The sequence below is a fragment of the Ceratotherium simum genome, chromosome 5 (genome assembly GCF_057802395.1).
Source record: "Ceratotherium simum simum isolate JZ-2026a chromosome 5, ASM5780239v1, whole genome shotgun sequence".
Lineage (NCBI taxonomy): Eukaryota > Metazoa > Chordata > Mammalia > Perissodactyla > Rhinocerotidae > Ceratotherium > Ceratotherium simum.
In genome coordinates, this window is record NC_141904.1 from 11,361,976 (window position 1) to 11,383,240 (window position 21,265).

Sequence of the window (21,265 nt, forward strand, 5' to 3'; positions counted from 1 at the left end):
TTGAGTATGTAAGTTCTCACAAATTTTTTCTTGAAAAGTTAAACACACATCTGCCATATAACCCAGCCATTCTATTCTAAGGTATTGCCCAAGAGAAATTAAAACATATGTTCACACTAAGACTTGAACATGAATGTTCATAGCAGCTTTCTTTCACAACAGCCCCAAACCAGAAGGAAACCAAATGTCCATCAACAAGTGAACGCATAAACAACTTGTGGTACATCTATGCAATGGAATACTACTCAACAAAAAAAGAAAAGAATTGCACATGTGGGCTTCAGCATGGATAAATATTAAAATCATTATGCTGAGTGGAAGAAGCCAGAGACAAATGTATGATTCCATTTTTATAAAGTCCAAGCTAACCTATAGTGACAAAAAGCAAATCAGTAATTGCCTGGAGCCAGGGGAGGAGGAGGGATGGACTGTAAAGGGGCAGTAAAAATCTTTTGGGGATGATGGAAATTTTGTCTTGATAGTGGTGATTTCACAGGAGTATACAACTATCAAAATTGTGCACTTTAAATTTATGAAATTTATTTTCCATAAATTATTCCCCAATAAAGTTGATAAGAAAAACTTTAATCAAATACTCCTATGAACTCTTTATTTAGTGGGAATATTGACCAAGATAAGTTCATGAGGAAGTGTAGACTCTAAATATGTTATAACCTGATTTGGAAGGAAGGCAAAAAAAAAAAAAAAAAATCACCCTCTGTAGAGAAAGCTAAAAATAATCAGTATAAAATGTCTGGAATAACCCATCTCTAAAAGTAATCAACCCCAAGATGTGATTTGTAAATGTATTGCTGGTAAAACTGAAGTATTTCCCAAAAGTATCTCCCAAATATAAAACAGTAAACAGTATATATCATTAGAAATGCACAACCAGTGCATAATAATTATAAAGAAAACTGTTACCTGCTGAACTGAGGGTATCACTACCAGTGAGCAGTAAGGTTTTCAAACTGTGTTTCTAGGAGCCTGGGGTGTCATGGAGATGATAAATGAGCAGGGATCTGGGCAAGGGCTCCAGTCCAGCCAGCACACTATTACTTCCATGTTGCGGTATCCTCTGAGATTTTATTTGATAAAAGGGTTCCACTGATAATTAAAAGAGCAACAGTTTGAAAGCAACAGAAGTAATGGCATCAGGTAGGAAGAATTCACAGAGAAAAGATGCTGTATTTGGTGGGCACAAGTATTCTGGTCATCAAAAGTATACACTTTATAGTAACCATATGTTCCAGTCCTTCCAGAATAATCTCAATTTTAAATATTTGTTTATCATATGAATTTATGTCCAATCATATGTTCCAACTATTGGTCGAAAAAGATAAAATCACCAACTTAAATTGAAACAGGGATAATTTTCCGGCTCTTCTAAAGCTTGTATAAAATATTGGTAATATGATATTACTAGCAAGAATAAATATTAATAACAACATAGCTAAGAGTTATTGAGCCCCTACCATGTACCAATAAGTGTTTTAAGCACTTTACAATGTTTTCTCATTGAATATCCATGACAACCCTATTAAGTTATCCTCATTTTATAGGTAAGAAAACTGAGACACAAAATATTATTTTTCTCATAATAACACAACTAAATGAAGACTAATTGAAAACTGTATTTTATATAAAGACAATATTTGCTGATTTCACTTCCCAAGGATCCTTCTGGATTATTAATTTATTTTCCCAGGCTCATTGATACTAGGAAGGGGGCCATAAAGAGCAGAATGCCGGTGATCACCACCATCATCATCTTCATCATCATCTCGAATGTCTACTCAATGTTTTCTGTGTGCTAGCTGCTGTGCCAAGAGTTTAATGTTCCTTATCTCATTTAATGCTCACAAGGACAATGGTGGAGATTCAGAAATATTAAGTTACAGAAAGCGTAAATGAATGGTGGAGCAAGGATTCCAACTCAAGTCCAGCTCCAAATTTGTGTTATCACAAGTAGTCCCTGCAAAGTTATAATATATCCCATACTCTAAATAAAAAAAACAAGCATTCTTGGTTATAAAGTTGGTCTCTGTGAATATGGTTAGTGTTAGTTCCCCGGAGCCTGATAGTTTCTAAAATGCTCATAACAACAATACCCAACTATCACCCAGCCCGTGATGCTAATCCTGAAATCAGCTGCTATTTATGGGCACCAATTTTACCTCTCATTTCAGGAAAAGCAGGTGCATTTTGAATGACACTGGATAACACTAGGAAGTATGGTGGTAACACATTTACTTTTTTGGCCTTTTTTCCCCAGAATAAAGGGAATAGAGAAGAAAAATATAGGTGAAAAAGGCCAAGATTAAGTTCAATTCTGGCTTTATTTGTTTTTACATCATTTGGAGGAGAAAAGAATAATCTGAGAAATAAGAAGGCAGAAAATAATGCAAAAAAAATCTCTCTTTCTCTCTCTCACACACACACACACACCTATACCCTACTTACCACACAAAATCCCATGAAATGGTAGAGAAGATACCTTTTAAAAGTAAAAAGTATCCTACAAAATAAGAAAAATTGCCATCAACAAACCAGAAATGTTGTGAAAAGACAATGCAGATAAGATCACATCTCAGAGCCAAGAACATACAATGGGGAAAAGAAAGTCTCTTCAACAAATGGTGTTGGGAAAACTGGATAGCCATATGCAAAAAAATGAAAGTAGACCCTTACCTTACACCATACACAAAAATTAACTCCAAATGGATTAAAGACTTGAATGTAAGACCTGAAACTGTGAAAGTTCTAGAAGAAAACATAGGCAGTACGCTCTTTGACATCAGTCTTAGCAACATCTTTTCAAACACCACATCTGACCGGGCAAGAGAAACAATAGAAAAAATAAACAAATGGGACTACATCAAACTAAAAAGCTTCTGCACAGCAAAGGAAACCATCAACAAAACGAAAAGACAACCTAACAATTGGGAGAAGATATTTGCAAACCATACATCTGATAAGGGCTTAATCTCCAAAATATATAAAGAACTCATGCATCTCAACAACAAAAAACCTACCAACCCAATTAAAAAATGGGCAAAAGACCTGAACAGACATTTCTCCAAAGAAGATATACAGATGGCCAACAGACACATGAAAAGATGTTCAAAATCACTAACTATCAGGGAAATGCAAATCAAAACTACAATGAGATATCACCTCACGCCCGTCAGAATGGCTATAATTAACAAGACAGGGAACAACATGTGTTGGAGAGGTTGTGGAGAGAAGGGAACTCTCATACACTGCTGGTGGGAGTGCAAACTGGTGCAGCCACTATGGAAAACAGTATGGAGATTCCTCAAAAACTCAACGATAGAACTACCATATGATCCAGCTATTCCACTGTTGGGTATTTATCCAAAGAACTTGAAAACACCAATTTGTAAAGGTACATGCACCCCTGTGTTCATTGCAGCCTTATTCACGATAGCCAAGACTTGGAAGCAACCTAAGTGCCCATCAAGGGACGAATGGATAAAAAGCTGTGGTATATATACACAATGGAATACTACTCAGCCATAAGAAACGATGAAATCCAGCCATTTGTGACAACATGGATGGACATTGAGGGCATGATGCAAAGTGAAATAAGTCAGAGGGAGAAGGTCAAATACCGTATGATTTCCTTCATTAAGTAGTAGATAATAACAACAATAAACAAACACATAGGGACAGAGATTGGATTGGTGGTTACCAGAGGGGAAGGGGGGAGGGAGGAGGGTGAAAGGGATAATTGGGTACATGTGTGTGGTGATGGGTTGTAATTAGTATTTTGGTGGTGAACATGATGTAATCTATGCAGAAATAGAAGTACAATGATGTACACCTGAAATTTTTACAATGTTATAAACCAATGTTACTGCAATAAACAAAAAATTTAAAAAAAAAAAAAAAAAAAAGATCACATCTCAGAAGAACAAAATGGAAGGAAAGTTCAGCTCAAACCATACAGAGAAGGTGGCTAAGGCCAAGGAAGGAGCAGCTTAGGGGAAGATGTGCAAGCTCCAAGTTAACAGATCCAAGTTAACAGTTAACAGTGGGGAAGAGGGCACTGAGGTGCTTGTCAGCAAGAGTAATTGGGGAAAGAGGTTTAGAGTAGCTAGGTCAGTCAACAACTTTCTCTTCCCCAACTGGTTCTAAATTGTGGCCCAGGTAGCTACAAACTTTCAGCAAGAACACAAGTCTCCCACACCTTGAGGATGAGCTACCAACACATCCTTGCCTTGCGAGTACTGTTCCTTACCCCAAACTGGCAGAGGACGGCTACAGTTAATAAAAGTGCAAAGTGAAGAGAGATTCTAAAATACAAAACTGAACAGATAACTAAACATTATCACACATTTAGGGGAAAAAATCACCATGAGAGAGGAAGCATTTCTACAACTAATATTAGAGAAAATAGAACTAGAGAACAGTCAGAAGAAGCCATTTGAAAAGTATAATTAATACCTTCAGAGAAACATGAGAAGATGTCACATGTACAGAAAGTTTAACTAGTTATTTGGGAATTTAAAATTTTGATAACTGAGATAAAAAAACTAAATGGATGGGCTAGATTTCAGAATAGACACAGATGATGAGCAATTATGAACTGGAAGATCAAGCTGAACAATTATCCCAGAATGAAGTCAGCCTAACAGGCATTGGGGAAAATATGGCTTTAGGGCATAGAAGGATGATATGGGGCAGCTTACTGCATTCTCCATCCTCCCCCCACACCTTGCCCATCCTTATTTGAAAAAAATAAAATCATGTACAACAGTAACTGAAACAGATGGAAAACAGAAAAAGAGCCGTGGAGTGTGGCAGACTGCTGATTGTCCCCAAATATCTTTTTGTCTATGATATACTTATGAAAACGATGGCATATCAAAATAAGGGGAAAATGACAGACTAGTCAGTAACAGATACTGTGGATCGCCCCAACTCTTTTCTTAGATGCCTTCCTGGAAAGCCAAAAACTACATTTCCCAGATTCACTTATAGCTGGGGTTCCAGATATGACTTAGGCTTCACCAAGTCATGTAAGACTCGTTGAAAACTGAATCGCCTGAGGAGAGAGGCAGGGTATGATTCTCTTTTGGCAGCTTCCCAGTCCTTACAGAGTTAGCAACTGCCTTGACAGGTAATTTGGGGAGTTCTTGGGTTCTCATGATGAAGTCTATTTCTCCCATAGATTCTGTATATTATCTATATCTCTTAAGAAACCTCTTTATTCTTAACTAGCAAAAGGGACTTCAATCCTGACAAATGCACTACCCATCTGGGAAACAAACTGTCTTACTCAAAAATGATCAATCAATAAATGAGAAAATGAACACTAGGAAACTGAAGTACAAAAATCTTAGTAAAAAGTACAGAAGAACACTTTTTTTTTTTTTTTTTTTGGTGAGGAAGAGTAGCCCTGAGGTAACACCTGTTGCCAATCCTCCTCTTTTTGCTGAGGAAGATTGGCCCTGGGCTAACACCCGTGCCCATCTTCCTCTTTATATGTGGGACACCTGCCACAGCATGGCTTGATAAGCGGTGCGTAGGTCTGAGCCTGGGATCCGGGCCTGAGAACCCCGGGCCACGAAGCAGAGCGTGTGAACTTCACTACTACACTACCTGGCCGCCCCCAGAAGAACACTTTTAACCTTGGGATTAACATTTCTAAGCAAGACTCAAAACCCAGAAGCCATAAAGGAAAAGATGGATTGATTTGATATAATAAAAATTAAAATTTCTGTATGACAAGAGCCAAATGACAGACTAAGAAATTCTCAGAATATAAATCAGAAAAGGGTTAATATTCATAATATATTAAAATGCTCCTATAAATCAATAAAAAGACAACCAAATTAAAACTGATAAAATACTGAATAGGTAATTTACAGAAAAAGAAATCTAAATGATTAATAAGACATATGAGTAGATCCTTGAACTTGCTGGTAAGTAGAGAAATGCAACCAAATACATATAAGTGCCTTACCCCAAACCAAACAAATCAGAATCTCTGGGAGGGCCCAGATACTTTTTAAAAGTTTCCATCTACATAATCTCAATGTGTAGCCAAGGTTAAGAATCACTGCTCTAAAACAGTACTAACTCAAAGTGTGGTCCATGGACAAGTAGCACCATCATCAACTAGGAGCTTGTTAAAAATGGAAATTATTGCATTCCCTTTCAGACACATTGACTCAGACTCTCTAGGACTGGGGCTCAAGAATCTGTTTTCAGAAGCCCTCCAGGTGATTCTGATGCATGCTCAAGTTTGAAAACTCAGAAACCCCTCTCCTCGTGCTTTATTTACATTATAGAGCTACTAGGAGGATAACAGCAGATGAAACAGATGAAAATATTTTGAGGAAAGTAAAAATGATTGCAAATGCAAATAATCACTACCATTCAAACAAATATGATATAATCTTGGGGTCATACTTGGCACCTGAGCTATGTAAATGACAATAATTCATTACCGAGATAGAAATCTCCTAGACTCAGGGGAAATTAGTCCATGTCCCTATTTCTGAATCATCTCCAAATACAGTGGAGTCCTAGTAGTATAACATAGCCTTGGTAGATGTGAAACTGTCACATGGATAGGAAGGCAAATAGCTTTACTTTTAAGTTTCTTAAATAAGTTCCTCTACAAGAACTAGATAGGTTTGGTAATGGATTTTTGCAGTGTGTCTACTAAATGGGACAAGTGCATCAGTGCAGTTTGGCTGTACAGGATCATTTATTCTGCTTTATTAAGTTTCGGGATGTTGACTTATGGTTATGTTGGTCTGTTAATTGCAGCTTTATCCAATGAAAACCAACAGACATGTGCCCCTTTCTACCCATTAATCTGTCTGACAATATTCAACACAGTCAAACTGCTGAAGCAGGGAATGGCATAATCATATCTAGGTTTTGAAAAGGTTGCTCCGTCTGCTGTGTAGAACTCCAAACAACATGAGCATCACCTAGGAGCAAATTTTTAGAAATTATTAAAAATGCAAACTATTAATAAATAATTTTTAAAAAGTATTTAAATGCAAATTATTGAGTATAACTGTACCAAGGAGGTGTACATTGAACCATTCAGGTACAGAAAGAAGCTTATAAAATTGTTCATATTTTTTATCTCATTCCTTGAATATTTCTATTTTAATCTATACTATAATGTGAATTATACAGTAAAATCCTCACGTAATACCATAAATGGGTAAAAAAAATCCAATGCATCATGATGGAACTTGCAGAGCTAGGCAGCCAGGAGTTTGGGCATCTGACTGAGAACCAACTGCATCTTGGTCTCACTTGGGTTGTGGTGCCACCTGATGGTCATTTCCCATCCTAGTTTAATCAACAATGGGGACAATTCCATATACATGCTGTACGAAACTTCCAGGAGGACATTGGTTGGTGCCCCTTGGTTGACTTGATCTGGGACACTGGGGCTTAGGAAATACTAACGTCCCAAGGACACTGGGACCCACCTCAGCCTCTCTTCTTCCTGCCTCACTCTCCCTTCACACTCCACCACACCAAATGATAAAAGGGCAGGGGGCGGTGAGAGGAAGACAGGAACCAATCAACAGTTGTACTATGTCCAAATTTACATTATCATGAGTTATATGTATATTAAAATATAGTAATAAATATATATGGTTAATAAATAAATATGCACATATTAGAGTGCATACTTTTAAAATTTCAACAATATTGTTGAGTGATCAAAAAAAGTTGGGAAACTCGCAGTGCAGAGAATAGATTGGAGGGAAAAGCCCAAAGGAAGAGAGGCAACCTACAACACTGCTGAAGTAATCTGGGCAAGAGACAGTGATTATCTGAAACTAGAATGGTGGTAATAGGATTTGGAGGGAAGTGGATAGGTTTGATATTTAGGAGGTAGAATTGAGTCCTTACCATTTAAAGATATGAACTGAAGTATTTACAGAAAAATTGATATGATGTCTGGGATTTTCTTTAAAATAATCCAATTAGGGAGAGGGGCAATGGGAGGGGTGGTTATAGAGGAAACAAAGAGCAGCCATATGCTGATTGGTGAAGCTGGGTGATGAGCATAAGGGGGTTCCTTATTTTATTCTCTCTACTTTTGTATATATTTGAAACTTTCCATAATAAAAAGTTAAACAAAAATAAAGTGCCTGGGAGAAATTCAAGGGAAAAAAAATCAGTAGGAAGGTAGACATATGAAATATAAAGCTCAGAGAGAGATCTGAGCAGAAGCAAAGAATTTGGGAGTGTCCAGCAGGTGGAAAGTTCATTGAAGCCTTAAGAGTGAATGAGGTCACCTAGGCATAAAAAAGAAAAAGGAAGCTAAGTTAGAATTCCGAGGAATACCAACAGTTAAGGGGATGGCAAAGGAAGTGTTGCTAACATGAGAATGAATCTTGTAGGCTAAAGGAAGTCAGTGTTCCAAGAAGGAGGCATTAGTCTATGTTGTCAAATGCTACTGAGAGGTCAAGAAAGGAAAGAACTGATAAGCATCTTTTGGATTTAGCCGTATGAAAATCATTGGTGACTTTGGTGAGAGGTGTTTAAGAGGGGGCGAACAGGGCAAAGAGTATGGTGTATGTAGGTTAGGACTGAGTGGTAGATGAGGAAATATAGTCAGCCTGTATGAAAAATTCAAAAAGTTTGGTGGAGGAGAGACGCATATGGCTACTGGAGGGAGGATATCTGCTTGGAATGACATCAATTGCTCCTTTATTGATACACTGCTAAAGAAGTTTGATTCTCTAAATGACCTACCACCTCCTTTTATTCTGTCCCGCACCTTCCTGCTAGATTTGAGTGTAGCTTTGACAGTGTCGCTCTTTATATAAAATCTTCCAGTGCCTCTCCATTGCTCACTGAGGTCTGTAGAAGCGTCTCAGTCGGACGACTCTAAATGTTTCCTAACACCAGCCAAACTGGACCACTCTTCTCTCCCTCAGTATGCTTTTTGTTCATAGTGCTGCCTCTAGTTAGAATATAGTCCTTTCTCCAATCTTTGTCTCTTCAAGTCCTGCTCATCTTTCACATCTCATCTCAGATGTGGTGCCACATTCTCCTTGAGCCCCTTCCTGATCCACCTCCTTTCCACTGGAGTAGATATGATCTCTCCCTCCTCTATTTTTCTTTTTTTTTTTTGCTGAGGAAGACTCGCCCTGAGCTAACATCTGTTGCCAATCTTCCTCTATTTTGTACCTGGGTCACAGCCACAGCCCAGCCACTGGCAAGTGGTGTAGGTCCACGCCCAGGCCACCAAAGTGGAGCGCACAGAACTTAACCACTAGGCCACAGGGCCAGCCGCCTCCTCTATTTTTCCAGTGCATGCTGTTCATATCTCTCTTATGGCATTCATAGATGTTGCTTTGCTTTTAATTTTCTGGGTTCTCATCATACCCTTTCTACATCCAGATTGTATACTATTTGAAACTGTCTTACTCATTTTTGTGTCACAGAAGTACCTAACACAATACCTTGCACAAAAATCACTTTTTGAATTAAACTGGATTCGCAAAGCTCTATTGTTTCTAACATTTAGGGGTTTACACTGCGTTTTAGAATTACAATGCTATTCCGCTATTGCCTCCCATATAACATTGTAATTTTTACAATCTTTCTTCATATGATCTAAAAATAATACCTAACATTTGTTACTTTTTAGTTGATAAATTGTTTTTCATATGTGTTGTCTAACTTAAGCTTTAAAAAGCATATTTATTTTTTATACATTTTGGGATATCTTAACCATACAGATAAAAATAGTAATATGACATTCACCCAAATATACCAAATGTTAAATTTGTCATGATTAATTCAGATCCTATTAAAAGAAAACCCTCACAGATATGTTGAAACCTCATCATTTCATTTCCTTCTCTCTCTTTTCAGAGGTACAACTCTCCTGGCGTTGATGTACATCCTTCCCAACCATGTTTTTATACTTTTATCGTATATGAATGTATACATAACACACAAAGTCTTATTTTGTGGTTTTAAAATGGTATGTAAGTTATATAATAATATTATGTATCCCTTTGCAATTTGCTTTTTTCACTCAATATCGTTTTCAGGATTCATCCTTGTTGGCATGTGTTGTATATTTCATTCATCTTAACTAAGAAATGGTATTCTAATCTTTACCATAATCATGTGAGGCAGATATCATCAATCTCATTTTATAGATGAAAAAGCGAAGTCTGAGAGGTTAAGTAACTTTCCCGAGGTAATATCGTTTCTAGCAGATGGAATGAGAACTTGCGCAGGCCCTCTAACTCCTAATCTTACGTTCTTTCCACCTTGGCATTCAACTACTTAACAGATATTTACTGAACACCAACTATGTGCCAGGCACTGTTTTAGGTCCTGGGTATCTAAGCAGTGAAAAAAACAAACAAGATCCTGCTCTCAAGGAGCTTACATTCTAATTGGAGGAGACAGTCGATAAAACAGTATGTAATACATCGCTTGCTTCCAAGTGCTATGAAGAAAAATAAAGCAGGATAGAGGGGAAAACACAGTGTGAGCGTGTGTGCAGGTCTACAGGAGGCTCTCCGGTGACATTTCAGCAAACGTCTGAAGAGGGGCGATGGGAGAGGGGTGTTCAAGGTCAAGGTAGAGGGTACACAGCAAATGCCAAATCCCTGAGGCAGGCGCATATTTGGCTGTCATTCCATCACTTTGATTTTTTTAGATACTGCATCAACAATTCTCCTCATGTGCCAAAGAACAAAGGTAAGCACACTGCACGGCTTTGCCTGATTAAATACATAATTTTTACATGTTAACAGTCTCTTATGATGGCCATCTTTCGAATAAGCAAATTGGGCTGAGCTAGAAAACGTCTACAGCCAGAATGCATTGATTTACTTTAAAAATTAAATCGTCGGTGGTAGACACCCGTAACGGTGACATTCAGTGTACTGCTGCTGATCTGATGAGACACACATAAATACAATTCAATTCCTTTTGAAATATTAAAGGTTAGGAGAATCCTCAAGGAAACCGAAGAGTGACTTCAAGTTGAAAAAAGCTGCTGAAACAGAAAGGACAGGGAGGATCCCACCCGTTGCCCCGCATCTCTCAGCAAGGATGCCAGGAGAGCGGTAGGAAAATGAGGAACCTGAGGGCCTTAGTGGTGGCCTTGACTCGCTGAATCGTCTCAGTTCTCACACCTGTGATGCGACCGAGTCTGGGCTGGGGCCCGCCAAGCGCCTTTCTCCCCGAGATCCGCGGGTCTCGCTTCGCTGAGCCTTCTAGGCTAGGAGGCACGGAGCGCAGCCGCTAAAACCCAAGCTCGGCGAACCCCGCCCCCGCAGCGCGCCGAGCTAACCCGGAACCCGCGCGGGGAAAGTTGGCCGCAGCGCGCGCCACCGGCTCGCCCCGCCCCTTTCTGCCTCCCGGCTTCCCCCGGGTCCTATGCGGAAACGAAATACCGCCTCCAGAGCGGGGCCGGCGGCGGCTTCCGGGAGAAGTTTTGGACCCCGCGAGTTCCCGTCGGGCGCCGCGGCTTCCCACCGGAGTAGCTGTGGAGACGCCGGCAGTCCGCATCGGCGTCGTTGACGAGTGCCGCGCGTCCTCAGCATGGGCGAGCATGGCCTGGAGCTGGCGTCCATGATCCCCGCCCTGCGGGAGCTGGGCAGGTAGGGCGAGCCCGGCAGTCCTGGATCCCAGGTCCTTCCCCGCCGGCCCGGCCGGCGTTTCACGTGCTCTCCGTCCCCTGCCGCGCGCGTCCGGGCTCCGATCCCCTCCGCCCCGGCCCCTGGGGAGATGCTCCGCGGCGGACCGGAGCGCTTCCCCTCAGAGGGGCGGTTCAGGTGACGCGGGGCGCCTCCAAGGACCTGCGGGAAGCCCGGCCGAGGGGAGGGAGGCGTCTGCCGGCCGCACTTTACCTCAGCGGCGCGAGGGCGCTCGTCCCCAGCCGGGGCTGCCCTCTGCAGCTGGGGGGAAGTGTCCCTTCGACCACTTTTCTGGTCACTTGACTCCACTCACTCGCTTCTCGAAAGCCTCTCTCCTTTTAGATGAGGGACTTGACCCGTAGACATTCCCCAGTTTCTAGTCTTTAGGATCGCTCGTGGAGGAATTGGGTTTTTAGCTTTATGTTTTGACCCAAACTGCCCTTAACAGAAAAAATCGCTGGTTCTGATTTTGTGTAAGGCAGGCCAGTTGCTCGAAAAGGTAGTTTCTATTTTCGAGGTGAAACCATAGGCCGTTCTGAAGATGGGACCCCTTTGGTATTGATCACCCGGTCGCCAATCCGTTATTTTAGTCAAATGCCGGGGATCGGCCGCAACGTCCACAAAATGGAAAGTGCACAGGATGTTGCCAAAATCTGAAGACAATGTAATATTGTTTCACTTGCAAAAGCTTGTTTTCTGTAAATCCAAGAGTAACATCCTGTGAACCAGTGTCCTGCCGGAAGAGAGGGGAGAGTGTTGATGGCTCCTGTCCCCTTTAATCCACGCGGCCGTCCTTCAAACAGGCCTCGAGACTAGAAGGCAGGGGTTTTGTTTGTTTTTTTTAATATTGTAACCCACTGTGAACAAGAAATAAGTGGGCTTGTACCACCACTGCACTGGAACTACCCATTGGAATAGCTGCTTTCCAGTTTCTTAAACTGTTGGAAAACTTAGCACAAACGAAGTCAAAACGGTGGTTAAGCCCCTGGGATATTTAATTGCCTTTCTACTCGCGGTGCAGTTGTGTTCACCTCCACTTGTTGGCCATACAAGGACGTTTAGTCTTCCTCAATTACGTAAATAAGGGGCTAAATGAAAAGACCATGCTTGTCTTAACTGAATCATCCTCTGTGTGTGTGTGAATTTTTCTTTGCATGCATGTTGCAAGCACACATTGTGTTAACGTTTAGTCGGGTAACGTCTAGCTTTCTAAAAGATGAATACAAGTGCTCATTTTAGTTAGTTGATGGACACATTTGGTTATTCAAGCTCAGCATGAAGCTCAGTGTGTTTTCCCTACTTTGCTTTCATGTAGAATTAACTAATCAGTTAATACTTCTCTTCCCTATTCTCTCTTCCTCTGAGACTTGTTAATAAAAATAATAGCATCTTGGATTTATTTACAGTCTCTTTCATAATAGAGCTTGTGTTACCTTTCATTTCATTCATTTGTAGCCATTCTAAGAGAAAGAATAGAAAAACTGATCCAAAGAGAAATGTCTAATACTAGTTTTTAATTGTCATGACTTTTTCATTGCAACTGCTTCATTCAAGCTTATTCAATATCACGGTAGCTCCATGATATAGAATGAAGCAAATATTATCACTATTTGTTAAGAAACTGAGTCACAGAGATTGAGGAATCAAAGTCAGAGAGACAACAGTTATCGGAGCTAGACTTCAGAGTCATACCATCAAGGCCTCTTCTCCCCAATTTTTTTTCCTTAATTGACTACGACAATTAGATTTCGGAAAAAAGCGAAATGTCACTGTTCTAATGTGTGTGCTCCTCTTCCTCTGTCTCTCAGGGCTAAATTTTGCTCCTCTGTTGTTTGCTGTTAGCACTCTTTTCTCTGCAAAGTCTTTCTGGTGATCTCATCCACTCTCCTGCCTTCACCTACCATCTGCTGTTTGACGACTCCAAGTGTGTTTCTCCAAACCATATCTATCTCCTGTAGCACTATAGAGAACTATATACTAGCAATTTTACCTGGGTGTTATATGTGCAGTTGAGATTCAGCATATCCAGTACAAATTCTCCACATATCCAAGTCTCCCCAAGCTTTTTTTTTTTTTTTTAATTCTTCTCATTCACTGAGGTAGGGATATCTCAGTAAATGATACCATGTTCACTCATTTTTCCAAACCAGAAATCTGGGAATCATTCTTGACTCTCTAAGTGCTTTGGGGCTATTTCCTTGGTCCTCTTTTCATCTTCACTCTCTTCCTAAGTAACTTTAGTCCCAGTGCTTTAAATATCATCAATATGCTGATAACTCCCAAATTTCTATCTCTAGCCCAGAGATATATGTTAGGTTGCTTACTCAACATCTACACCTGGAAATGAAAATTAACATATCCAAAGCAGGACTCCTGATTTACTGTCCTTAAACCTGTTCCTTCCCCAGGTTATTGTGTATGTACCAACCAAAAGCATAGGAGTTAGCCCTGATTCTTTCTCTTATCCCTCAATCCATCAGCAAGTCCTGTCAACCCTACCTTTAAAATACTCTTCTGGGGGCTGGCCCAGTGGCCTAAAGGTCAGGTTCTCGTGCTCCGCTTTGGCAGCCCGGGGTTCACAGGCCGGGATTCTGGGCGCGGACCGATGCATCACTTGTCAAGCCATGCTGTGGCGACGTCTCATATAAAGTAGAGGAAGATGGACACGGTTGTTAGCCAAGGATCAATCTTCCTCAGCAAAAAGAGGAGGATTGGCAACGGATGTTAGCTCAGGGCTGATCTTCCTCACATGCACACAAAAAAATACACTTCTCACCATCTCTACTGCTATCACCATAATTTCTGATCTGGACTATTACAGTAACCTCTCAGCTGATCTCTCCATTTCCATTTTTACCCACTTACTACAGATTTCCCATTTAGCAGCAAAGTGATTTTTACAACTATAAATCATATTGTAGATTATATAACATTCCTCCCCTGCTCAAAACCTTGCTTTGGCTTTTCAGCACACTTGGAATAAAATCCAAACTCCTTACCAAGGTCTCTAAGGTCCTGCATAATCTAGCCTGTGCCTGTCTCTGACCTCGTGGCCTTGTATCCCTTTCTTACTCACTCTACTCCAATGGCATTGGCCTTATTTTTCATATACACCAAGGTCATTCAACCTTTTGCACCTGCTATTTCTTCTCTCTGAACGCTGGCTGGTTCCATTCAGATGTCATTTTGGAGAAGCGTTCTGTGACCTTCCTGTTTAAAATTGCTTTGTAATCACAAGATATTTTCAGATAGTGATATTGCTATTAAAATATTAAATGGGACAGTGGGAGGGAGATGAGGGACTGGGGAGCAGCAACGTTAACCACTAGAGGAGATTTGGATGGTGAGAAGAAGCTGGTCATGTGAAGCTGGGAGAAGTGCTCCAGATGGAGTAGGAAGTACAAAGGTTCCCTAGGTGGGAATGAGCCTGCTTTAAATTAAAGAATAGGAAGAAGCCTGGAACATAGAGAACAAAGAGGGAAATGGTATTAGTTAAGGATGGAGGAGTAGGTACGGGACAGATCCTTTAGCACCTTGCAGGCCGGAATAGGAGTTAGATTTTAAGTGTAATGGGAAGCCATTGGAATGTTTTAAACAGGGAAATAACATAATTGAATTGATGTTTTAAAAACATGCTTAATCTTCACTCCCTTGCTTAGAAACTTTCAGTGTCTCATTGCCTTCAGTACAAAATCCAAACTTCTTAGTTGGTCCTTTGAGCTTTGACCTTATCTTCTTTCTTCTTCAGCTTCATCTCCAATTACCGCCTCCCTCTTCTTTGTTTTTTGTGAGGAGATCAGCCCTGTGCTAACATCTGCCAATCCTTCTCTTTTTGTGCTGAGGAAGACTGGCCCAGGGCTAACATCTGTGCCCATCTTCTTCCATTTTATATGGGAGGCCGCCACAGCATGGCTTGACAAGCGGTGCGTTGGTACACGCCCGGGGTTCTGAACCGGCGAACCCCGGGCCGCTGCACCGGAGCGCCTGCACTTAACTGCTTGCGCCACTGGGCCGGCCCCTGCCTCCCTCTTCTTTAGCCACATACAGCCTCTTACAGTTTCTAGAGCATCCTATGTTCTTTGGCTGGTGCTTGTTCCTGAGCCTTTGCACGTGGTGTTTCCTCTGCTTGGAATACCCTCCTTCTTTCCTTTATTTTACCTGTAGGGACTCAGCTTTGTATCACCTTCTCCAGGGAGCCTTGACTGATAGACCCTGCTCAGGGCTGGGTGTCCCTCTTGTGTCCTATCTTGGCTCTATTAATGCTTAACTATGCTGTGTTAAAATTACTTGTTACTTTTTACTTTTTTGTCCTTTAATCTACAAATTCTTTTAGGGCAGATCGTGGCATCTTGGTTATCCTGCTGTTTGATGCTTGCCCCAGAGGAGGTGCTTAAGTGTTTGCTAAATGTATCCAAGCTTCAATGTGATACTTAAATTTCCACTCAAATATTCCAGTATACTTTTGAAAAAGTATACCCTCTTAGCTCAGTTCCAAGGTAGAAGTTGCAAAATAAGAAATGCTCACTGTCCCATGAGTTTCTTTATTCTGATAGTACATCTAATGAATGATAATCAATTCACCTTTTTAAAAAACTGATTTTTAAAGATTAGACAACATATGAATGCGTTATCTTTATACAAAATTAAACTTTATAGGAAACTCTGACCACTACCCACCATCCTGGTTCCCCTCCCCCACACACCTCCTCATTCACATTTTTAAATGACACTTGCCAAATTACACTTGGTTTATGACAAAATCTCCTGACTTTGTCTAAAACAATTTATGTTACCTTGTAGTTTAAGACTTTAAAAATTTTTTGTTATATTTAAATCTGCGACGTCCTATAATATGGTAGCCATTAGCCATATGTGGCCATTGACCATTTCACATGTGGCTAATCTAAATTGAGATGTGCTGTAAATGTAAGATACACAGTGGTTTTCAAAGACTTTGTACAAAACAAAGTGAATGATCTCGTTAATAATTTTTATATCGAAAAGATATTTGCAAACCATATATCTGATGAGGGGTTAATCTCCAAAATATATAAAGAACTCATACATCTCAACAACAAAGAAACTAACAACCCGATTAAAAAATAGGCAAAAGACCTGAACAGACATTTCTCCAAAGAAGATATACAGATGGCCAACAGGCACATGAAAAGATGTTCAACATCATTAACTATCAGGAAAATGCAAATCAAAACTGCAATAAGATATCACCTCATGCCCATCAGAATGGCTAATATTAGCAAGACAGGAAACAACAAGTGTTGGAGAGGATGTGGAGAGAAGGGAACTCTCATACACTGCTGGTGGGAGTGCAAACTGGTGCAGCCACTATGGAAAACAGTATGGAGATTCCTCAAAAAATTAAGGCTAGAACTACCATATGATCCAGCTATTCCACTGCTGGCTGTTTATCCAAAGAACATGAAAACACCGACGTGTAAAGATACATGCACTCCTGTGTTCATTGCAGCATTATTCACAATAACCAAGACTTGGAAGCAACCTAAGTGCCCATCAAGGGACGAATGGATGAAGGAGATGTGGTATATACACACAATGGAATACTACTCAGCCATAAGAAACGATGAAATCCAGCCATTTGTGACAACATGGATGGACATTGAGGGTATTATGCTAAGTGTAATAAGTCACAGGGAGAAGGTCAAATACCATATGATCTCACTCATCAAGTAGTAGATAAAAACAACAACGAACAAACACAGAGACAGAGATTGGATTTGTGGTTACCAGAGGGGAAGTGGGGAGGGAGGAGGGCTAATGGGATAATTAGGCACATGTGTGTGGTGATGGATTGTAATTAGTATTTGGGTGGTGAACATGTGAACATGATTTAATATGTGCAGAAATAGAAGTATAATGATGTACACCTGAAATTTATACAATGTTATGAACCAATGTTACTGGCATAAAAATAAAAAATAATTTTTGTATTGGTGTTCAAATAATATTTTGGATATATTGTTATGATTAAAATTACCTGTTCCTTTTTACATTCTTAACATGGCTACTACAAAATTTAAAATTACACATGTGGCTTGCGTTATATTTATTTTGGCCAGTGCTAGTTTAAATAATAAGATAAATAGCACCAAGTTTTTTTGCTTTCACATAACAAATATTACTTGTTCTTTGATTCTATATACCTAGGGCTTATATTACTTGTAAATATTTGTTAATTTCAGTAACTTAGTGGTTTTCCTGTCAAGCAAGACACATTCTGGGTGGTATAGGGGATGCAAAGAGAAGTAAAACACATTTTCTCTCCTGTAGGAGCTTAAGGTCTAGTGGTGCTGTGGGGGATACATAGAGAAAGAAAACAGTGTCTCATCTCTAGGAGCTTATGATCCGGTGGCAGAGAATAAGTGAATACTCCATAGATCCAGAAGGTTATACATTGACTGTCTGAAGGGAGGAGCCACAAGATTCAGGAAGATTCTTATGAACCATTCGTTCATTCAACAGAAGTTTTTTTTAATTTCTATGTACCAAGACCAGTTCTGTCATGGCGCTTATTAGCTGTAAATGCCATGAATTCTGTATCTAATCAATTAGGATTGGACTTTGTGATTGAATAATCAAGAAAACAATTGATATTCTCATTTTTTCTTTTAGCATTCTTTTAGCATTGTTTGAGATAGTAAGTGGCAAAATATATATGCAATTTACAGTGCTATGTAGATTTATGTTACTTATATGAAATATATAATTTCATTCTTTTTAAATAACCAGGTTACCTACTCCATCCTCTGCTGTTTTGTCACTAGAAGTGATGGACTGAGCTAATCATTTATACACAGCCTTCCATGAATCCTCTAGGCAGTTAATTATTTCCTTCTTTGGGTGTATATGACACTTGCTTAAAATTATTTTTTAATCCTCCCCTCTCCTCAGCAACTGACCTGAATTCCTTGAAGCAAGAGATCTTGTCATAATATGGCTACTTTTGTGCAAAAGTAGTAACCATATTATTTGCTTTTTGAATTTATTTGCCTTTTGAATTTTATTTGCCTTTTGTTTTTATTTGCCTTTTGAATTTATTAAATTATTAGCATCCATATTCATCCTTTCCTCTTATGTTAATGAATGTGCATTCATAATTATCACCTGGATGATAATTCTCCTATCCAAGGATTATCTCTTCACTTGTGCGTGGTCCCAGGAAGGAAAGCCAAGTTTCAAGTATCAGTTGCTGAGTCTCTCCATCCTAAGGGAAAAAAACAAAATGAAACCCTTTTGACCTCATATATTCCTTTACTTACCACTAATCTCAATTCTTCTCTTCATTTCATGGTTGAAGCTTTAGAAAGAGCATGCATTCTCAATATTCACATTTCATTTGCTTTTCAACCCCTGGCAATCTGGCTTCTGCCTTCACCTATACACTAAAACTTTAAAATGCATAGGACATAAAAAAAATTAACTCAAAATGGATCAAAGACCTAAATGTAAGAGCTAAAACTATAAACTCTTAGAAGAGAACATAGGGGAAAAGTTTCATGACATTGGATTTGGCAGTGATTTCTTGGATATGACACCAAAAGCATGACAACAAATGAAAAAATAGATAAATTAGACTTCATCAACATTAAGAATTTTGTGCATCAAAGGACTATGTCAACAGAGTGAAAAGACAACCTGTGGAATGAGAGAAAATGTTTGCAAATCATATATCTGATAAGAGTTAATATCCAGAATATAATATTAACTACAAGTCAGTAACAAAAAACAACTTGGTTTATAAACAGAGAAAGGACTTGAATAGACATTTCTCCAAAGAAGAAAGACAAATGGTCAAAAAGCACATGAAAAGATGTTCAACATCACTAATCATTAGGGAAATGCAAATTGAAACCAGAGTGAGATACAACTGCACACCCATGAGAATGGCTGCTATTAAAAAAAGAACAGAAAATAACAAGTGTTGGTGAGGAGGAGGAGAAATTGGAACCTTTGTACATTGCTGTTGAGGATATAAAATGGTACGGCCATTGTGGAAAACGATATGGGAGTTCCTCAAAAAATTAAACATAGAATTACCATATGATCCAGCAATTCCACTCCTAGGAATACACCCAAAATAATTGAAAGGAACTGGAACATATATTTGTACACCAGTGTTATAGGAACATTATTCACAGTAGCCAAAAGGTGAAGGCAACCCGTGTATCTTTGGAGGGAAGAATGGATAAACAAAATGGTATATACATACAATGGATTATTCAGCCTTAAAGAGATTCTGACACATGCTACAACATGGACAAATTATGAAGACATTGTGCTAAGTGAAATAAGTCAGTCACAAAAGGACAAATAAAAGATTCAACTTATATGACATAAGTAGTCAAATTCATAGAGACAGATAGTGGAATGGCGGTTGCCAGGGATGGGGGGAAGGGGAAATGGGGAGTTATTGTTTAATGAGTACAGTTTCAGTTTGGGAAGTTGAATAAGTTCTGGAGAGAGATGGTAGTGATGGTATAGAATAATGTGAATGTACTTATGCAACAGAACTGTACACTTAAAAATAGTTAACATGTTAAATTTTGTTAAGCATATTTCAACATAATAAAAAAATATATATCCAAAGGACATTTTAACAAACTACCTTTATTTGATCCTGTTGACTGCTCCCTCCTTGAAATTCTAACCTCCTTAGTTTCTAGAACACATCTCTCATGGTTTTTCTTTCTGTTTCTCTGACCCTCTTTCCCTTTTTCCTTCATGGCTCCTTTAACCTTAACTTAGGGTTCTCTCTTTGGCTTTCTTATTGTTTATTGCATTTGCATTCGTATCCAAGGCTTCTACTACTACTAGCTCTAGTAATGGTAGCTTATATAATCTCTATGAGCATCATTCTCCTCATATGCAAATTAAGGATTAATATCTGTATCTTATTGCTTATGAAATGTGAAATAATACAATGTGTTTAACCTTGTTTGATAGGTATTATTATATAATGATACTTAATTTATATCTCTAGGCTAGATAGTTCTTGAGGTCTAGAACTGTAATTCCAACAATCTTTTTGACATCCCACTTGTTCCCTTGAGACTTTAAACTCAGTATTTCTAAAACTCGTTTTTTTTTCTCCCCAAACCTTTGCTTCCTCCTGTGTTAACTGTTTTGGTGAATGGCCTCACAATCCACCCTGGATAGAAGGCTAGATTGGCTTACCAGTCTCCCCAACTAAGCTGTGTCTTTCACCTTCCCAACAGTAGCTTCTAATGTATTATGGGGCACATTATATGTACTCAATAAATGTTTGTTGGTTACATGAATGACTATGATTCCTCATCCTATGTGGTGGAACAGACTTTCTGCTGTGTTCTTATATTCTGTTCCGTGGTGGTTTACACCAGAATATGGAGCTCAAGTTGAATTCATTCAGGATTCTAGGGTACCATTTCTCTGCTTAATTATTATATCTCCTCTTAATATTACCTTTTCTTGATTAGTCATAAGATTCAATGTATGTATTTTTCCCTAAAATTTTATTGTGGAAAATTTCAAACAAAAAAAGGGAAAATGCTATATTGATTTCCCAT

General features: G+C 39.3%; 1 protein-coding gene across 5 annotated transcripts in view; it reads left to right on the forward strand.

Moving 5' to 3' along the window:
• The first annotated feature begins 11,507 nt into the window (after positions 1 to 11,507).
• Positions 11,508 to 21,265, forward strand: part of ATR (ATR checkpoint kinase) — a 103,389-nt gene continuing 93,631 nt past the window's right edge. For 3 of the 5 annotated variants that reach the window (XM_087430438.1, XM_087430440.1, XM_087430439.1), the window contains exon 1: positions 11,509 to 11,645. In XM_087430438.1, coding sequence (XP_087286564.1) covers positions 11,587 to 11,645 — 59 coding nt within the window. In that variant the 5' untranslated portion in view covers positions 11,509 to 11,586. Of the gene's footprint in view, positions 11,646 to 21,265 lie in introns of all 5 variants that reach the window. The other 2 variants (XR_015552153.1, XM_087430441.1) reach the window with 1 other exon arrangement.